Source organism: Girardinichthys multiradiatus, chromosome 18, assembly GCF_021462225.1.
Source record: "Girardinichthys multiradiatus isolate DD_20200921_A chromosome 18, DD_fGirMul_XY1, whole genome shotgun sequence".
Classification (NCBI taxonomy): Eukaryota; Metazoa; Chordata; class Actinopteri; order Cyprinodontiformes; family Goodeidae; genus Girardinichthys; species Girardinichthys multiradiatus.
In genome coordinates, this window is record NC_061810.1 from 3,078,498 (window position 1) to 3,098,585 (window position 20,088).

Here is a 20,088-nt window from a genome sequence, read left to right on the forward strand (position 1 = left end):
AAATTTGTTACGCATCTTGTTAAATTGTTTTCTGAAATGTAAATTTGTTTTCTGAAATGTAAAAGTGTTTTCTGAAATGTAAATTTGTTTTCTGAAATGTAAATTTGTTTCGGTACTTGTAAAAGTGTTTTGCACCCCCCGGCCATGTTTAGAAACCCCTGCATGTTTAGATACAAATGGTACAATAAAGTTGTGACAACAGACAGGGGAGGGGCTATTGGTATTCCTAAGGTAACCGTGGTCACGTAAAAACCCTCCCTCTTTGGCCAGTCCTTTAAATAAAGTGCTCTTCCCAAACGAGGCGATCTGGAATAAAACAGCCGTTCCAGTCTACAATCCTTATTCATTGGGTATCTTTAATCTCGTGTGAAGACTTTCCAATCTTTTTTTTTTTTTTTTGTCGAAACTAAATTTAAAAAAAAAACTAATCTGTGTCAGCCTTAACTGCGACTCTGTTTTTTACCGAGGAGGGCCATATTTTTCCGCCCGACGCGCTTCGTTGGCGGAAGGATTCAGTTAGTTTTGTGGCCGTGGAGAAGGCGTTGTTCAGTTCGGGACTAGTTATATGTTTTTTTCCTTTGATCTCTTCTTTTTGCACTTGTTCAGCTTTTTTCTTCGATCGGTGCCCTTATTTAGATGGCCAGCTTCCCAGATTGCGTAAATAAAAATGATCTAGGTAAGTAGTTCTCGCTTCTTTTTAACTCAGATCAGTGTGACGTAGAAGCAGAGCTGCTGATTGATAGACTATAAATTATAAATACTATAAATTCGCCACAGCTCACCGCTTGTTGTATGTGGGATGGACGTTACGTTAGCGTAGCGGTTTGTTCTGGGATGTGAGTTAATTTTCTTTACAGTTTTTGGGTTTCCAGGCTTCTGTTAACCCCGTCAGATGTTTCCACTTCGGTCAGTAACAGCGAGCCGCCGCCTTGATTCGTGGCCCTGGCCTTTCCTTACAAACATGACCGCTGTACAATGTACAGTTTTTCAATGTCTGTCTCTGATTGAAACATTTACTAATCAGTTATCAAAACACGAAGAAAATGAGACATGAATTATTGAATGAGGGTCGCGTCGGCCCCACTCTGCTCGCATTCACGGAAGGAAGTCTCTACGTTGCATGTTGTTGTGAACACTAGCCGTGCAAACCCTGCGCTCACAGCACACAGACCAGATCTTTAGTCCAGATAAGATGGGCATCTCAAATGGCTTCTGTGTATAACTGTGCATGCCAAAGCATTTATTCTTGATACAGTTCCCTTTTAAAAAGTCAGTCCAGTAAACGTCGACACCAGGAAAGTGAATCTACAGACATCTGAACTGTGCAGATCATAGCTTTTTGGACCAGTCAACACAGATCAGTTATTTTCAGCTGTGTGAAGCAGTGACTGTCAGCAGTTTTATCAAATACACAGTTCAGTTGTGTTTATGTAAATGGATCCAATTCATAAGAAGAAGAACTCTCACCTGATTGGCAGGTTTGAGGTTTATGAAGGCCTGCTTGCCTGTGTTTGTTCCCTGCCAATATTTAGATTGCGGCATATTTTTAGGGTGTTTATATGCCGCTTATTTCTATGCACATAATGATCTTCTGAAGAGAAGCTTCTGTGTCTATTCATCAGTTGTGTTTTGCACAAATTATGCCCTATAGTGGACTGCCATGTCTGTTACAGTCTTTTGTAATGAAACATAGTTTTTTTTTTCCCAGACAAGGCTAAGTTCATTGGTGAACTCCTGGTCTCTGTTGCTCCCTTTGACCAGAAGTCTGGGCGCGAAGCCTGGACAGTCGCCTTCGCACCAAATGGTTCCTACTTTGCTTGGTCCCAGGGACATCGCATTGTCAGACTCATCCCTTGGACAAAATGTTTGAGGAGCTTGTAAGTACCGTGTGAAATGTTAATAGTTACCCCAAATATTTGTCAGTAGTTGCCATTGGTACTTCATCAATGAACAAGATCTGGCAGAGATGGGCAGTTCCATCCCTCAAGGTTTGGGGTGGGTGGGGTCCTTGTTCCAACACGCGTGATTAAAATATCCTGTCATAAAGTTCTGCCAGATCCCCCTGACACATTTATTTATATAATGTGTTCAAGTAAAAAAAAAACACATTCAGAACCTGGACCACCACCATTAAACTTCTTCAATATATAATTTATATTTGATCTACTCAGTGCTGGGCTTCTCTGCCCGAAACCACCAAGCTTTACTGAAGGAGCGGTAGAAGCTGATCTGAACTGAGGTGTAATTTCTAAAATAATGTTGCTTTTTGTATTAGAGGCTTTTCTTTCAAACATGACCAATGCATTAATATGGTCAGCATGAATGGGTTAATGTTGGTGTCACAACTGTAGCTTGTTGCTGGTGAGCTCATGCTGTATAACCTGCTTGGCCTGCAGAAGATGAGATGAGATTAGACTGGTTTTAGAATGTATGACGGAGCCCTTTTAACCATCCGCTCATATTTTAATACATTTTTTTTAGTTCAGTGAGTGCTGGTGAAGAAGGTACCAATCCAACAAGTCCCCAGCGTTTGTCCCGTCAAGACAGTGATGGAAGCCTCACTGTCCCACTGGCTGATGAGCCCCGTGAACACACCATAGACTGTGGTGACGTAGTGTGGGGCCTGGCTTTTGGCTCCTCTGTGCCAGAAAAACAGAGCCGCTGTGTCAACATTGAATGGCACCGGTTCAAGTTTGGCCAGGACCAGTTACTGCTGGCAACAGGTCTCAACAATGGCCGCATTAAGATCTGGGATGTTTACTCTGGTAAGTGCAGACTGGAATGTTTCTGTCTTCAGGAGGAAAATATCAGGAAAGGTCATCAAGTTAGAAATGGATAATGAAAGATCTCACTTCCTTCGTCTCTTTTTCTGTGGTTTGCTTAACATAAGTTGTCCCAAATAGCTAGTTACCTCCAGTTTTATGATCTCTTTTCCAAAAGTTTTTCCATCTTCATTAACAGCCCTTTTTCCTTTTAAAATCTCATCATTGGACAAGAAGTAATAATGCAGGAGAACAGTGTTTTTGAAGTATATTTAAAAGATGACTATTTATTTCTGTTCCTATCATAATTATTATTATTTATTGTTACCTTTCATAAAAGTCTCATTTTGGTTTAACTGAAATACATCAAGTTTTGAGCATGGATGAACAGATCTCCTGCCTTGATTAGCTCTAAATCTCTGGTTTCTCATGTTTCATGTTCTCCTCTTTGATGGACTGTTCCAGGAAAACTGTTGCTGAATCTGATGGACCATACTGATGTTGTGCGAGACTTGACCTTTGCTCCTGATGGCAGTCTCATGTTGGTGTCTGCATCCAGAGATAAGACCCTTCGTGTGTGGGACCTGAAAGATGATGGCAAGTAGTCTAACGAACTGGATTAACTTGGTTAATTGGAGCACAAATAGCTGTGATATTTGTAAAACCAAACCCTTCTGTGTAAATAATCCCAAACATGTATGTAGATTTTCATGGTGTTGAACATGATGTCTGTCAGGTTTAAACAACCTAAAATACTTATAACATCACAAAAAGAAGAGAGAGACAAATAATTAGTTATTTACGAGGAGAACGGTCAAGATGTGTTCAGTTACAAATCTCCTACCGCTCTGAAAAACATCTGTCCGACCCTCTCTTTTTATTATCTTTGGGGGCTCCTATTTACAAAAACATTGTTCTCTAAAGGATGGGAAAAAACAGCTGCATCGTAAACAGGTCATAAACTCCTTAATCTTTCAACAACACACTTCCACAGTCTCCATCTTTAGGATCAGTGCGTCTTCTGTTCAGCGCAATCAGCCTTCATCTTTATGACCTCCTCAACTGGACTGCTTCCTTCCCAGCTCCATTTATGACCTTTGCCTGCAGACAACTCATCACATCCTTTACTCACACAAACATCATGAAAGGTTATAAAATCAAATAGTCAAATGAAACCAAAGGAGAAAATATAAGATAAAAGATAAAAACAATATACAATTATTCCAACAATGTCCATCTGTGTAAATGTTTTATGATGTAGATGAAGGACGAAGAGGACCTAAAATGTTATCAGGATATTTTGTGGAACTATTGTGTGAACGCTAAGTCATGATTAAAATCTATTTCTAATTTCGTTTCAGTCTTCTTTTTTTTCTTTTTTTTTTTAAGGTAACTGTGGCTGCATGTCACAGCAATCATTTCGTCACAAACACAAATACTACCTTTGCAAAATCGACCTATTTAGCAATGGGCATCTTCAGGAAACCAGTTACATAAAGAATTTAATCATATTATCACATTAAAAGTAACAGCCAGTTTTTAGAGTTTGCAAACATCATTAATTGGAATTTATTGTGTCTGTGCTTGGAAATCTGTTGAAATTCTTGCCTTCTGTGTGAACAATTCACATAGTCTGTGACTAAATGAAAAGTTTATTTTATCATGTGTCTAACAGGTAACATGGTGAAGGTGTTTCGTGGACATCAGAACTGGGTTTATTGCTGCTCCTTCTCTCCTGACTCGTCCATCCTGTGCTCTGTTGGTGCAGGCAAAGCAGTACGTCTTCATCTTTCTTGTTTTGTGGAGATTTTGCTTGAAATCTTGTGCAGTTGCTTGTGATCATTATCTTCAATCATCTCTGTAATTGCTAAAGTTTCCAGCTTCCCTCCCCCTTCATTTACACCCAAGATCAAATTGCTCAGTGTCATTGGTTATCTGCACCTATCCTGTTTTTGGCTTACAGATGTACAATTGATATTGTGAAGAAACCGGGCAGACAGATGATTAGGCTCAGGTTTTCTGAATGATTGAGGAAGCTGTAATTGGAAGAAACCAAGATTAATCTTCATACTGATGTAAAAAAAAAAAAGTTATTAAAAAAAAAGATTTGCTTGTAAAAACCTTGCATTACATGAAACTATTTTGAATGACATGTTAAATGAACTTACATGTTTCTGGATGTCGATCAGTAGAGTAGCCATAATTACCTGAGCTTGTTTCCAGTATTAGACATGGGTTAGGCTGATCATGGTGGTGTTGGTAGCAGTTCTGTTAGGCTCTGTGTCCCTACACTGTGTGTCTTGCTCTTCCTGTCACAGGTGGTGGCAGAGCTCAGTGTGTGATTGGTTTTGAAAGGAGCGCCGCGCTGACAATTGAGCAGCCGGTGTAAACCATGGACGCACAGTTCACAATGCCCAAAGGCCTGGCCAGGGGCACCTGACCCGCAAGGTCAATCTGTACGTAGGTGCTGCTCTGTGTCTGTCTACCTCCTGTATTTGTTTTGGACATTTCATTTCAAAATTTCAGTAATTTTATTCAGCTGATGATGAAAATAGCCCTCCAACCTCCGCCCCTTACCGCTAATAGCTCCATGTACTATCTGCACACAGTAGTTCCTCTCTTATTTCTAGCACTGTCAGTTTCAGTTTGTGTTTCTGTAGCTGATGCTGCAATGTTCTGCTGCCACTGGCAAAGTAATGGCAAATTTCTGAGTTCCAACCCACCTGCCACTCCTTTCTGAAAGTATGAGTCAGCACCTTCTGCTGCAGCTGCTTTTCTTATTCAGATGTAAAACAAGTATCACTGTGCATTTCCAAAGCACTTTAAAGTACAGATGCAGGATTCTTTTGAATTGGCTGTTCTGTTTCGTGTGTTTGGACTTCTGCATAAAACACTAGATTTGTTGCTTTTAACGACAACAGATCTGAAATTTTTGCATAGTTAAATGATTTGTTTAACTATGCAAAAATTTCACTAATTCAGCAAATTTCTTTAAACTGCAAAGCAGCAAAAGGGGAACTACTTCATTACAGAAGAGAAGGGAACCCTCTCCAAAGTGTCCCATACATTTACTTTTGGTTGATTTGCATAAAAGTCACTGCATTTATGCAGCAACCTAGTGTTCTAATAATAAGCTGCCCTCATTAAGACCTGACAGTTAACCTCACGGATTTTTCTGTTTGAATGTGTGTGGAAGTGAATGTAATTGTGTACTTTGCCAGAGGTATCAGACCTTTGGGCATAAAATATGCTCTTCTCGTGCAGTATCTGTCTCTCTTCATAGGCTTCTGTTGGAGATGCGAGCCTTTTGTAAACACACTGAACTAAAACTGTGAAAGGACAAACCAGTGGAGGAATTTTGTTACTCTATTTTCTTTTTTCCACTTTTTGTTGTTTAAACAAAGTATTTTAAGTTCATAAACTGAACACCAATAACAGTACAATCCTGCTGAAGTTTACTGAAGAACTTGAATGTTTAATATATATTGTAATTAATAATGAAAGTTATCCAGTGTATTGCAATGACACTGAGCATACCTTGTTTATTTCAGCTGTAATTCATGTTGATAGTTCTTTCTGATTCTAGCGTAGCACATCCAGTTGCTCTCCAACTTATTCCAGGAGCTCTAACAATTCCCTGCTTTAACTTGCAGGTGTTCCTTTGGAACATGGATAAGTACACATTGATCCAGAAGCTGGAGGGGCATCATAATGATGTGGTATCCTGTGAGTTTTCACCTGATGGAGCGCTGTTGGCCACTGCCTCTTATGACACCAGAGTCATTGTGTGGGACCATCACAAGGCTGCAATCCTCCTGGAGCTGGGGTAAAATTTGCCAACATTCAGAGAATCAGTGTACTGTAAAGATGGGCTTTTAGCATATTATTGTTATAGGGGGAAAAACATTATTGTGATAACCATAAACTTTAACTCATCATGTATGCAAATCTAAATCACTTGACAGTGTGGTTGAGATTGTTTTACTTTTGGAATAATTTTGTTCCCAGCATTGATACATATCCGTATTACAGGTACATTTCAAAAAATTTGAACATTGCGTAAAATTGCAGCATAATTTGCCTGTCATTTCAGAAAGTGATACTCATATTATATAGAATCATTCCACATAAAGTAAAATTTTCCAATCTTTTCTTTCTTGTCATTTTGATTATTATGGCATACAGGTCACGAAAACCCAACTTTCAGTGTCTCAGAAAATTAGAATATCACATTTGACCATTAAAAAAAGGATGTTTGAAGCATAAATGTCAGGCTTCTGAAAAGTATGCCCATTTCTATGCACTCGATACTTAGTCAGGCCTCCTCTTGCATGAATTACTGAATCAATGCGTCGTGGCATAGAAGCAATCAGCCCTGGGTTCTGCTGAGGTGTAATGACTGCCTTCAGGTCATCTGCCTTGTTGGGTCTGGTGTGTCTCATCTTTCTCTTGACAATAGACCGTAGATTCTCTACGGGGTTCAGGTCATGGGAGTCTGCTGGCCAATCAAGAACAGGAACACCATGGTCATTGAACCACCTTTTGGTACCTTTGGCAGTATGGAACTGTACCAAGTCCCATTGGAAAATAAAATCATAATCTCCATACAGCTTGTCAGCTGAGGCTCTAGAATTTCCTGGAGGATGGCTGCATTGACTGGTCCTCAGAAAACGCAGTGGACCAACACCAGCAGATGACATGGCACCCCAAACCATCACTGACTGTGGAAATTCTGTGCCTCTCCACTCTTCCTACAAACTCCTTGATTTCCAAATGAAATGCAGAATTTACTTTCACATGAAAAAAGGGCTATAGACCACTGAGCAACAGTGCAGTTCCCTTTTCTCCTTAGCCCAGGTAAACGGCTTCTGACGTATTCTCTGGTTGAGGAGCGCCTTGACACGAGAAGTGCGACGGTTGTAGCCCGTGTCTAGTATTTGTGTGTGATGGCTCTTGATGCTCTGACTCAAGCCTCAGTCCACTCCTTGAGGCTCCCCCAAATTTTTGAATGGATTTCGCCTGACAATCCTCTCAAGGCTTTGATTTTCCCTGTTGCTTGTTCACCTTTACCTATCACACTTCTTCCTTCGACTCAGTTTTCTGTTAATATGCTTGGATACAGAACTTTGTGAACAACCTTCTTCTTCAGCAATGACTGTTTGTGGCTTCACCTCCTTGTGAAGGGTGTCGATAAACGTCTTCTGGACATCTGTCAAGTCGGCAGTCTTCCCCATGATTGTGTGACCTATGACCCAGAGTGAGAGACCAGTTAGAGGCTCAGGAAACCTTTGCAGGTATTTTGGATTAATACGCTGATTTAGAGTGTGACTGCATTAATAATTATCCTTTTCACAGTATTCTAATTTTCTGAGACACTGATTTTTGAGTTTTCTTTACCTGTAAGCCATAATCATCAAAATGACAAGAAACAAAGGCTTGTGATATATCACTCTATGTGTAATGACTCTATATAATATGAGTTTCACTTTCGGAGATGGCTGGCAAAAAATATTGGACTTCTATGTAATATTCTAATTTTTGGGGATGTATGTGTAATTGAAAATAGGTTTACCATAAATGGCACAACACATCAGGGTTAAACTGTTAACTCCACTGTAGCCATTAGTGCTCTGGAGTTTAGTATAATACTGAACTATAAAACTTTATTGTTCATAACTTTATTTGATTTGAAATCAGTGGCACCAGCCAAGGTAGAAAGGTACAGCTCTCTGAGAATTCACAGCTTCAGTGTTCATGCTGTGGACAGGTTGTTCTTGATGAAGTTCCTCCACATCCTAGGATTCAATTCAATTAAAAAATACTTTATTAATCCCAAAGGGAAATTAAATGTTGTTGTAGCTCATTGTGAAGGTTTCCTCAAAGAGCCGTTGTAGATGCTGATGGCTGTGGGCAGGAAAGATCTCCTGAGGATGTGGGCCTTATAACCACAATAGCCACAACTCCACTTTCCTAAACTGGTAATTTCATATTGAAGTCACAGTCGAGCGCTATTGAGGCAAAACCTACATGCGTCGCCACAGCAGCACCAGCCACAGTAAAACAAGTTATGATGCTGTGATCTTGCCAACCTGGGAATCCTGGAGGATTTGTGTTAAGGCTAACTCCTGCTTTCATCTTCACTAGCCATCTCTTCCCCCCTCCATCACCTATTTTTGCTGGAGGGGCCAATGACCGCTGGGTTCGCTCTGTGGGTTTCTGCCCTGATGGCCGCCACATCGCCAGCATTACCGATGACAGGTAAGAACAGGATTAGAAAAGGGAACTAGAAAAATTAGCATTTCCTGCAAAAATGCAGTGTGAATGCTGTAAGCTGAATTTTTTAGCTGAAAGCTGGCAGAAACAAGCTGAAATTGACTAAAGATAATCTGCTGAAAATTTATGAATTAGAAGAAAACAGAAATGCTAAACTCTTGTTGAAAGCTGGCAGAAAGTGGCTAAGGTTGACAGCAGAATATCAGCTGAAAAACCTTCAAAGCAAAGAAACAGGAAAAACTGTCATCTGATCTGTTTAAGCAGGAAGACTATTACCTGAAAAACAGTGTAACAAGGTGATGTTACCTCAAAACTACTTGTTGAAATAGTTGTTGAAATGCAAAAACTGACAAAAACTTTAATAAAGCAGGAAAGAGCTGCCCATAGATGAGCTGAAAAGGGATAGACTGAAGCAAAAATATAGCCTAAGAAGTTGAAGTCAGTGCTAAAATATTTTAAAAAGTGGCAGAAAATTCTGAAAAGACTGAACTAACAACAAATACCTGAAGAAACACAAAAACAAAGAGGTAATGTCCTAAAAAAGGCAATGTGTTCATCAGCTAAGAGAGAAGAGAGGATAAAGAGAAGCTAAACATTAGCAAATAGGCTATATTAATTTACCCCATCTACTATGCAAATAGCAATGTATAAGATGAAATGAGCTAAAATGCTAATGCTTACTACAGCCTATATTCAAAAGTCTATGAAATTGCCCTTTAAAATTATTCACTCTTGTTCAGGTGTTGGAACAGCAGTAGAAGCTGTTTAAGTAGCTGACATCAAATGATCCATTGGGACCTATGAAGATGGTCTTATAATCATAGTTCACAAAGTAGTGGTTTCATTCTGGTTCTCACAGAGTTTCTGATTGGGGTTTTGTTCCTGATTATGATAGACGGTTCTTCCTAGATCTGATGAAGATTTGTACCTGGTTCTGATAGAGTTAGGACCTGTTTCTAATGGATGCTTGTACATGGTTCTGGTTTAGATTTGTTCAAGGTTCTTATGGAGATTTCTGCCAGGTTCTAGTGGAGTTGGGACCTGGTTTTGATTAAAGCTTCTTCCTGGTTCTGATAGAGTTTGGACCTAGATCTGATAGAGGTTTATACCTGATTTTGATGAAAATATTTAGAAGGTTCTTAAATAGATTTTTTTTTTCTGGTTCTGATGGAGTTTGAACCTGGTTCTTAAAGAGGTTTCTTTCTGGTTCTGATGGAGTTTGGATCTGGTTCTGATGGAAATATGTATCTGGTTCTAGTGGAAGTCTGTATCTGGTTCTAATGGATGTTTCTCCTTGGCTCTGATAGAGTTTGGACCTGGTTCTGATACAGGTTTGTACCTGGTTCTGATGGAAGTTTTTTCCTGGTACTGATGGAGCTTTTTGCCAGGTTCTGAAGGAGTCTGGACCTGGTTCTGATAGAAGGTTTCTCCTGGTTCTGAAGGTGATTTGGACCTGGTTCTGGTGGAGGGTCCCTAACTGGTTCTGATGGAGTTTGGGTCCAGTTCTGGTGGAGATTTGTTCCAGGTTTTAATGCTTCTTGGAACTGGTTCTGATAGAAGTTTCTTTTTGGTTCTGACTGAGTTTGGATCTGGTTCTGATAGTGGGTAACTAACTGGTCCTGATGGAGAATTCCTCCTGGTTCTGATGGAGTTTGGGTCTGGTTCTGATGGAGTTTCAGTCCGGTTCTGATGGAGATTTTCTCCAAGTTCTGATGGATTTCTGAACTGATTCTGATAGAGGTTTCTTTCTCGTTCTGATGGAGTTTGGGTCTGGTTCTGATGGAGGGTTCCTAACTGGTTCTGATGAAGAATTCCTCCTAGTTCTGATGGAGCTTGGGTCTGGTTCTGATGAATGTCGGACCTGGTTCTGATAGAAGGGACCTCCAGATTCTGAAGGAGATTTGGACCTGGCTCTGGTAGTTTTCTTCCTGGTTCTGATAGGTTTGACCTGGTTCTGATAGACCCTGGACCTGGTTCAGATAGAGGTTTGTACATGGTTCTGATGGAGATTTGTACCAGGTTCTGATAGAGATTTATTTCTGGTTCTAATAGACGTTTTTTCCTGTTTCTGATTGAGTTTCCATCTGATTCTGATACATTTTAAACAAGGTTCTGATAGAGTTTGGGTCTGGTTCTGATGGAGATTTGTTCCAGGTTCTGATGGATATTGGACCTGGTTCTGGTGTAAGACTCCTAACTGGTTCTGATGGAGATTTCCTCTTGGGTCTGGTTCTGATAGAGATTTGTTCCAGATTCTGATGTGCTAACAGCCTATATGCCAAAGTCTATGAAATTGCCGTTTAAATTTAATCACTGTTGTAAATGGTAAATGGACTGAACTTATATAGCGCTTTTCCAGTCACACAGACCGCTCAAAGCGCTTTACACTAGAGCCACATTCACCCAATCGCACTCACTAATGCTCACACATTCATACATTCGGTAGGCAACTTGAGGTTAAGTGCCTTGCCCAGGGGCACATCGACAGGATGTGCCCCTGGCAGGAGGAAGCTGGAATCGAACCCACAACCTTCTGGTTGCAAGAAGACTACTCTTCCTACTGAGCCACAGTACTTAAACAGTACTCGACACAAAATGGCCGCCATGTAGTTGCCTCCTATGAAGATGGTCAAAGGGTTAGGGGTCGGATCAGGTTTAGGCCATAGAAATGAATGAAAATCAATGGAAGTCAATGCAAAGTCCTCAGAAAGATAGTAATCCATGGATGTGTGTGTCTGACTGTGAGACACAGAGAGAATAGAAGCAGAAAGAAAGACAGAATCACATCCAAACATATACAGTAGGAGATACACAGAGCTATAAATAGAACAGTGAGGAATGAATCAGCCAATCAGCAAAGAGTGTCAGTGTAACTTGACACCTGCAGCTTTTCTAATGCAGCACCTCACTATCGTCTCCCCCTTCCCTGGGCTTTTAATACGGAGGCGCATGCTCCCGAACTACCGCCCATAAGTCGGAAACCGTAAGGGCTATCGACGTCATTCTTGGACCGTTTTTCTCAGAACGGACAGGGGAACGAGAATATTAACACTTTTTTGCTGAAAATATAATATTAAAGGCACAACACTAGGTGAAAAGAAAGGGAAAAATGGAGAAAAACACAAAAATGCCTGAACCTGCTCTCGAACATCGTCTAATAATTCGGAAACTATAAGGGCTATCGATTTTATTCATGCACCGAATGAATAAGCAGGCCTTGCTGAACAATTATGGAGCTTCTCAAGTTTCTACAAAAATCTGTCTGGGAGGTGTGACCCTGTGAAATAGTGGATCATTTTGACCATTTTTAACCTGAGTGAAGGTGAATTTTTTTCTCTCAAACAAACCTACCTCACGAGAAAACGATAAAAGGTATCCAAATATTTTTTACACCGTAGGTATCAGCAGGGATCGGTGAACAATCCTGGAGATTTTGGTGTGTCTACATAAATCCGTGTAGGAGACATGACAGTGTAGAAAAGTGGATAATTTTGAAATTTTAAGCAATTTTGGGAAGGACAGATTTGGTACTCCTAAACAAACCTTTTTTATGACAAAACGATAAAAGGTATCAAACAAATTCCTTCACTGTGAGCGCCAGCAAGGCCTGAAGATGAATTGGTGAAAAGCTCATGTCTCTAACTTGAACGGTTTATGAGAGACGGCGATTCGAAAACGTGGGTTTAAGGATTTTTTGCTCTGATTTTTTCTGAAATTCCTATAGGTTTTCCATTGAGGGTGTGTTGACTTTGCGTTGCTCCCGGGCGTGTTGCGTGAAATCCGTTAGTCCCACATCAATGAGGGTGACATTTTCTGAATTGCGAAAGAGCATCCTACATTTTGATACATAATTTGTGCCAGTAGAGTGAAAATTGAGCGAGTGAGGAGAGTTTGTTTGTTCTTTCTCAGGTTATTCAAAAACCTAGAGCATACACTCTACCAACTGACGAATTCTGCCATAGGATTACATTATAAAATCAAAAACGTCAAAAATCTTGCCTAAAAGTTGAATCGCGATTGTAGGAAAACCGTAAAAGATATCAAAAAGCTGAATCATTTGAAGATAGCTTAATGTCTTGTGAACATTCTAAAAGTTGAATGGTCTTTCTAGCTGAAAGTATGCAGAAGTAGTAAGCTGTGAAAGAGCGCAACGTTTTAGCTGAATTTTGCTGAATATCCATTCATTTCAATGGGACATAAATTGGCATAAAAAGCTGAATATTTCAAAAATTATAATAGTTGAAGTTACCAAAAGTCATAGCATAATTCTCCAAAACGAGCCGAACGTTTTGATACCAAAATTGTTGAAATCGGTTGAAAAATGTAGGACTAGTTACGCGCAGAAAAACGTACGGAAAATATAATAACTAGAGAAATTTGCTGTTTCTGTGAAACAGCACGTGAGAATGCATTCTGCAGAATGAACGAAGCAGAAGATGCTAAAAAAAAGTTTGAAAAAGTAATAAGCGATTATTAGCTGAAGAACATATGAAATAGAAGGAGGCAGAAAGAAAAGAAAGGGTTAAAAATAAGCAGAAAATGTGAATGCTGAATGAAGGAAGCAGAACATGCCAAAGAAATTTGAAAAAGTAAAAATTTGCAAAAATGACCAACAATTAGCTGAAGAACACATGAAACAGAAAGAGGCAGAAAGGTGAAAAAGAAACAGAAAATGTAAATGCTGAATGAACGAAGCAGAAGATGCTGAAAAATGACAGTAAAAATGTTCAACAATGTTAAAGAACACAAGAAAGAGAAAGCAGAAAAGAAAGAGAAGAGAAAGAAACAGGAAGGACTGAAAGAGAAAAAGGAAAAAGGTAGGGACAGAAGCAGAAAGGATAGAAAGAGAGAGGCTAAAATGCTAACATTAGCATATTGGCTATCACTACAATGAAGGCTGACATTGATTTACCCTTTCTACTGTGTAAAAAGCGGTGTAAAAGCTGAAATTAGCTAAAATGCTCAGCCTAGCTAAATGTTAATGTAGTAAGACTAGCATGTTGGCTAATATTAACTCAGTCCATCCATAATGCTTAGTACAGCCCGTATGAAAAAGTCTATGAAATTGCCCTTTAAATTGATTAATTCTTGTTCAGGTATTTGAACAGCAGTAGAAGCTTTTTAAGCACCTGACATCAAGTGGCTGCTGTTTTGTAGTGCTTTCTCACTGGTTCTGATAAATTTGGACCTGGTTCTGTTAGAGTGTTCCTAAATGGTTCTCATTGATATTTCTACCAGGTTCTGATGGGGATTTCCTCTTGGTTCTGATGGAGTTTGGGTCTGGTTCTGATAGAGTTTTCTTTCTGGTTCTAATTGAGTTTGGACCTGGTTCTAATGGACAGTTCCTAACTGGTTCTGATGGATATTTCTACCAAGTTCTGATGGGGATTTCCTCTTGGTTCTGGAGGAGGGTCCCTAACTGGTTCTGATGGAGTTTGGGTCAGGTTCTGATGGAGATTTGTTCCAGGTTCTGATGGAGTTTGGATCTGGTTCTGATAGAAGGGTCCTCCTGGTTCTGAAGGAGATTTGGACATGGTTCTAATGGAGTTTGGTTCTGGTTCTGATAGAAATTCGTTCTAGGTTCTGATGTGCTAACAGCCTATATGCCAAAGTCTATGAAATTGCCTTTTAAATTTAATCACTGTTGTCTAGTTGTTGGAACATCAGTACATGTTGTTTAAGTGCCACACACAAAATGGCCGCCATATAGTTGCCTCCAATGAAGATGGTCAAAGGGTTAGGGATCAGATCAGATTTAGGCCATTGAAATGAATGAAAATGAATGAAAGTCAATGGAAAGTCCTCACAAAGATAGTAATCCATGAATGTGTGTGTGGGTGTGGGTGTTTGATTGTGTGTGTGTGTCCGAGTGTGAGACACAGAGAGAATAGATGCAGAAACAAAGACAGAATCACATATGGACATATACAGTGCAAGATACACAGAGCTATAAATAAAACAGTGAGGAATGTATCAGCCAATCAGCAAAGAGCGTCAGTGTAACTTGACACCTGCAGCATTTCTACTGCAGCACCTCACTATCGTCTCCCCCTTCCCTGGGCTTTTAATATGGAGGCGCATGCTCCCGAACTACCGCCCGTAAGTCGGAAACCGTAAGGGCTATTGACGTCATTCTTGGACCGTTTTTCTCAGAACGGACAGGGGAACGAGAATATTAACACTTTTGTCTTGAAAATATAATATTAAAGGGACAACACTAGGGAAAGAAAGGGAAAAATGGAGAAAAACACAAAAAGGCCTGAACATGCTCTCGAACAACGTCTAATAACGCGGAAACTATAAGGGCTATCGATTTCATTCATGCACCGAAGGAATCAGCAGGCCTTGCTGAACAATCAGAGCTTCTCAGGTTTCTACAAAACATTGTCTGGGAGGTGTGACCTTGTGAAAAAGTGGATCATTTTGAAGATTTTTAACCTGAGTGAAGGTGAATTTTTCACTCTCAAACAAACCTACTTCACGAGAAAACGATAAAAGGTATCCAAAAACGTTTTGGACCGTAGGTATCAGTAGGGATCGGTGAACAATCCTGGAGATTTTGGTGTGTCTACATAAATCCGTGTAGGAGACATGACAGTGTAGAAAAGTGTATAATTTTGAAATCTTTCAATTTTAAGCGATTTTTGGAAGGACAGATTTGGTACTCCTAAACAAACCTTTTTTATGACAAAACGATAAAAGCTATCAAAATAATTCCTTCACTGTGAGCGCCAGCAAGGTCTGAAGATTAATTGGTGTAAAGCTCATATCTCTAACTTGAACGGTTTATGAGAGGCGGCAGTTAAAAAACAAGTGAGTTTAAGGATTTTTTGCTCTGATTTTTTTCTGAAATTCCTATAGGTTTTCCATTGAGGGTGTGTTGACTTTGTGTTGCGTTAAATCCGTTAGTCCCACATCAATGAGGGTGACATTTTCTGAATCGCAAAAGAGCATCCTACGTTTTGGTACATAATTTGTGCCAGTAGAGTGAAAATTGAGCGAGTTTGTTCATTCTTTCTCAGGTTATTCAAAAACCTTTAGCGTACACTCTACCAACTGACGAATTCCGCCATAGGATTACATTATAAAATCAAAAACATCAAAAATGGCCTAAAATTTGAATCGCGATTGTAGAAGAACCGTAAAAGATATCAAACAGCTGAATCATTTGAAGATAGCTTAATGTCTTGTGAACATTTCAAAAGTTGAATGGTGTTTCTAGCTGAAAGTATGCAGAAGTAGAAAGCTGTGAAAGAGCACAAAGTTTTAGCTGAGTTTTGCGGAATTTTGCTGAATTTCCATTCATTTCAATGGAACAAAAAATTGCATAAAAAGCTGAATATTTGAAAAATTATAATAGCTGAAGTTACTAAAAGTCATAGCATAATCCTCCAGAACGAGCCGAACGTTTTGATACCAGAATTGTTGAAATCGGTTGAAAATTGTAGGACTAGTTACGAACGGAAAAACGTACGGAAAATATAATAATAATAAAAATAAAGAAAAACAGGAACACAGGAAGTGTGAATGCCTACTGCATTCACACTAAATAATCACTGAAAGTAAACTAGAGCAGTTGTATTGGTCAGTGTGGCATGCATCAGTCTCACATGGCTGTCTCTAGGTTGCCAGGTATCACTGCTGCAGCCAAGCACTGACTTGATGCCTGTAAACATGTTCAGACATTTTGGCTCTGGAAAAGGGCAAGTGCAGAAGACTCAGTCAGTCCAGTAATAAGTCATGTATTTCATTTTAAAAAAACAAGAACTCAAGATGGCAGTCGCTACAACAAGGGCAAAAATGTCTGTGCTTCTCATGGTGTAGTTTTGGATTAGAAGGGGTTCTGGACCTTTTGTAACCATTGTTGAATATCTCCATTGTACCAATTTAAAAACACCTAATGGGTTGTTTTCTAATGCTCACATGTTTTTTTTTTATTTTTTATATGTGCAACTTGAGCTAGCTGACCTACAGGGTTAGTGTTTTTATGCACCTGGCCCATCCAATAAACTGACTGCAGTGTCTGTGTTTGTGTCCTCTGCTCAGGTTTGTCCGTTTCTGGAGTATTGAGGAAAGGGCTCCTCAGGCAATAGCCTCCTTATCTAATGGCCTCTGCTGTGCCTTTTCTCCTGAAGGAAGTGTCCTTGCTGCTGGGTAAGAAATGAGTTCAGATTCTCTGTTGGCAGGGTGTTAACCCTTCACCCTTTCTTTCATTTACCTGTTCAGTTGTCTTCACTGTTTCTGTTTGTAGGACACGCGATGGAAGCGTCCACTTCTGGGAGTGTCCTCGCAGCATTGCCAGTCTGCAGCACATGTGCAGGATGGCCCTCAGGAGGGTGTTGACCACCCAGCAAGTGGAAGCTTTAGCCATCCCTACACCACTCCAGGACTACTTGGCCTACAGAGTAATCTGAGTCTAAGTGCACAAGCTGGCTCAGATGCACTTCCCACAGCATCATCATGCTGAAAACCAATAAATACCTTATTTAAAACACACATGCATAACTTCTTCTGAACCAGTGGTTCACTGATAAGCAAACTTGGTGATTTGAAAGAAATGAGTTCAGGTTCACTAAAAACTTTGAGCCATGTTCGTATCAATTCTCCACCATTTGGCTTTGTACATGTTTATTGAAAATAACTGTACTAAGGCCCTCCACACCTGTAAGGTCAGGATTGTTCTGGGTTCCCACGTCTCTTCGGTATCTGTGTGCTTTTTAGAAATGTGGAGATCCTGTTCTGCCAGCTTCAGTGACTCTCATCCTTTGCTCTAACTTGAAATGGCTATTGCACTTAGGGATGAGACCTTGCAGTGTTGCTTGCTTTGAATGTGTTTCATTGTTTTATTTGTGTTCCGTTTGTCTGCAGCATGGAGCTAAACGGGAGGTTGAAGATCTGACCTATCAAAGGGCCAATCCACACTACCACAAAAGCTCTGAAAAGCAAACTTTTTTTTGCTCTACATTTGCATCACATGAAATCATCCGCATGAAATTGAAATCTTTAACGTTTTAGTTTTTTTTCTCTGACAGTTTTTACATGTCAACATCTGAGTCAAACACTACAGCCTCTGGGTTTGTCACATACATTATAGTGCCAAAAATATTTGTCTGTCTACTTTTACATGTACATGAACATTGATGACATCCTATTCTTAGTCAATAGGGTCCTGTTTGTTAATGGAGCCACCGTTGCCGGCACCAGCAATTTTAACTAATCTGTTAACATCTTCCTCAAGGTTTAGGAGTGTGTTCATAGTTGGATGAGAAAATTTGAATTGGAGCCTCTGCTCTAGTTGATGCCAAAGGTGTTCAAGAAGGTTGAGGTCAGTACTCCGTGCAGGACAGTCAAGTTTCTCCACACCAAACTTGGGAATGGTTAGAACACTTGAATTCATTGGTATGATGGTATGACCCAATACTTTAGGCAGTATAATGTGTATGTTCCTACTTAATTAGTCTCTTACATTGTCTATCGTATGTTCAAGTTATATTAGTTATAATCATGGAATGAGCGACTTCATAAGTCAGAATGTTTTGGCTTTCAATCAGCTTAAATACAGAAGTTGGACAATATTGATTTTAAAATGACTGGTGCTCAGTATTGGTGTCTGTTTGAATCCAGATTTGATTATTGAAGATGGGTGCATATGCCAATCCTTTCTAAAAACATTATTTATGTGTGAACCCCAACATATCAGATGTTGCCCACATGCATCTCCCATCTTTGTCAGAAAATGCAACTTGGGTTTTTTTCCTGTGTGGACGCCTGCTGCCAGACCTTATGTCACATTTTAATTATAAAAGTAAATTTGTAAATTCTTTTACTTTAGTAGTTTTATTTTTATGTGAAAAATGACAAACCCACATCTCTAACTTTTGAACCTTTATTGTATGCATATATGGCACTCCTGCTACAATCACGTGTCTGTATTACTGAAGCAATACCTGAATCTCTAGACAGGATCCAGATCTACCAACCAATCTGCTGACAAATGAAACAAATCCTGATTGGGAAAACTCAAAAAAATGCATCATCAACAATAATCTTGTTCCTGATGTTAATGAAATGTGAAAAAGTATAAAGTAAAGTGAAAGTATCCTGAGGGTATTCCTGGTGTTTTGGTCGTATTTTGGTATACAGCAGATGACAGTCAGACTTGTCATGAAGTTCTGACTTTGCAAATGCCAAAGGTTTTCCTTTTGTTAGGCTTTTTCTAAAATGGTTGGGTAGTTGTAATACTGAAATGTGGCCTATTCAAAAGAGACATGTTTTATAAACCTGTTACCAGTTAGCAGAAAAACTCAGTTCTGCTTCATAGAGAAGCATTCTGACATTTCCAAATATCTGTGAATGTATTGAGTTCCTGTGACTTTGCTTAAATAAAGACTTTTTACAATAATGGTTGAAATTATTTTGGTTATTTGATGAAATTTAGGACTATAAGCCTGTGATTTCCTAGGTTATACACTGAGTAATTAGGTTCCTTTTCTGTTTAAATGGTTATTGGATGTAGGCGAAGATGTTAAAATCATAAAAATCATCAGGTGAGACTGGGATTTCGTTCAAATAAACCGAATACACCACCTCACTCACCAGTGAACATCCAGGGGGAGGACATTGAGACAGTTGACAGTTTATGTTATATGTTATAGGACCAGTCCAGTTTATAGTTGAGGTGAACACATGGTATGTACCCATGTGTTCACCTCAACTATAAACTGGACTGGTCCTATAACATCAACGCCCTATACAAGAAGGGCCAGAGACGACTCCACCTTCTGAGGAGACAGGTCCTTCAGAATGTGCAGGCTTTTGCTCGGGAGTTTTTATGACTGGTAGCCTTTGCCACCCTCTACGCTGTCATCTACTGGGCTCTGGGCGGCACAGAACAGGACAGAAAGAGACTGAATAAGCTGGTTAGTAGGGTCAGCTCTGTACTGGGCTGCCCACTTGACTCTGGAGGTGGTGGGTGAGAGGAGGATGTAAGCCAAGCTCATCCATCATGGACATAACCTCTCACCACTGCACCAGACTGTAGAGGAGCTGAGCA

At 39.8% G+C, this 20,088-nt stretch overlaps 1 protein-coding gene across 2 annotated transcripts; it reads left to right on the forward strand.

Annotated features, from left to right (window-relative positions):
• Nucleotides 1-267: 267 nt before the first annotated feature.
• wsb1 (WD repeat and SOCS box containing 1) lies at nucleotides 268-19,437 on the forward strand. 2 transcript variants are annotated; one of them, XM_047391515.1, is made up of 9 exons: nucleotides 270-676; nucleotides 1,709-1,877; nucleotides 2,482-2,765; nucleotides 3,228-3,359; nucleotides 4,438-4,538; nucleotides 6,416-6,588; nucleotides 8,907-9,020; nucleotides 17,082-17,189; nucleotides 17,287-19,437. In XM_047391515.1, exons 1-9 carry the CDS (start codon nucleotides 637-639, stop codon nucleotides 17,447-17,449), a joined length of 1,284 nt encoding a protein of 427 aa, XP_047247471.1. In that variant the 5' UTR covers nucleotides 270-636; the 3' UTR covers nucleotides 17,450-19,437. The 2 variants fall into 2 exon arrangements, with proteins under 2 accessions (XP_047247473.1, XP_047247471.1); XM_047391517.1 differs by lacking the exon at nucleotides 8,907-9,020 and having other exon boundaries at nucleotides 268-676.
• Nucleotides 19,438-20,088: the final 651 nt, after the last annotated feature.

Bases quoted from the DNA above. Each gene is read 5' to 3' on its own strand.
- wsb1 (XM_047391515.1), top strand. From the start codon at position 637: ATGGCCAGCTTCCCAGATTGCGTAAATAAAAATGATCTAG. The intron at 2,766-3,227 runs GTAAGTGCAGAC...GGACTGTTCCAG, and splicing joins GATCTGGGATGTTTACTCTG to GAAAACTGTTGCTGAATCTG. The intron at 17,190-17,286 runs GTAAGAAATGAG...TTCTGTTTGTAG, and splicing joins GGAAGTGTCCTTGCTGCTGG to GACACGCGATGGAAGCGTCC.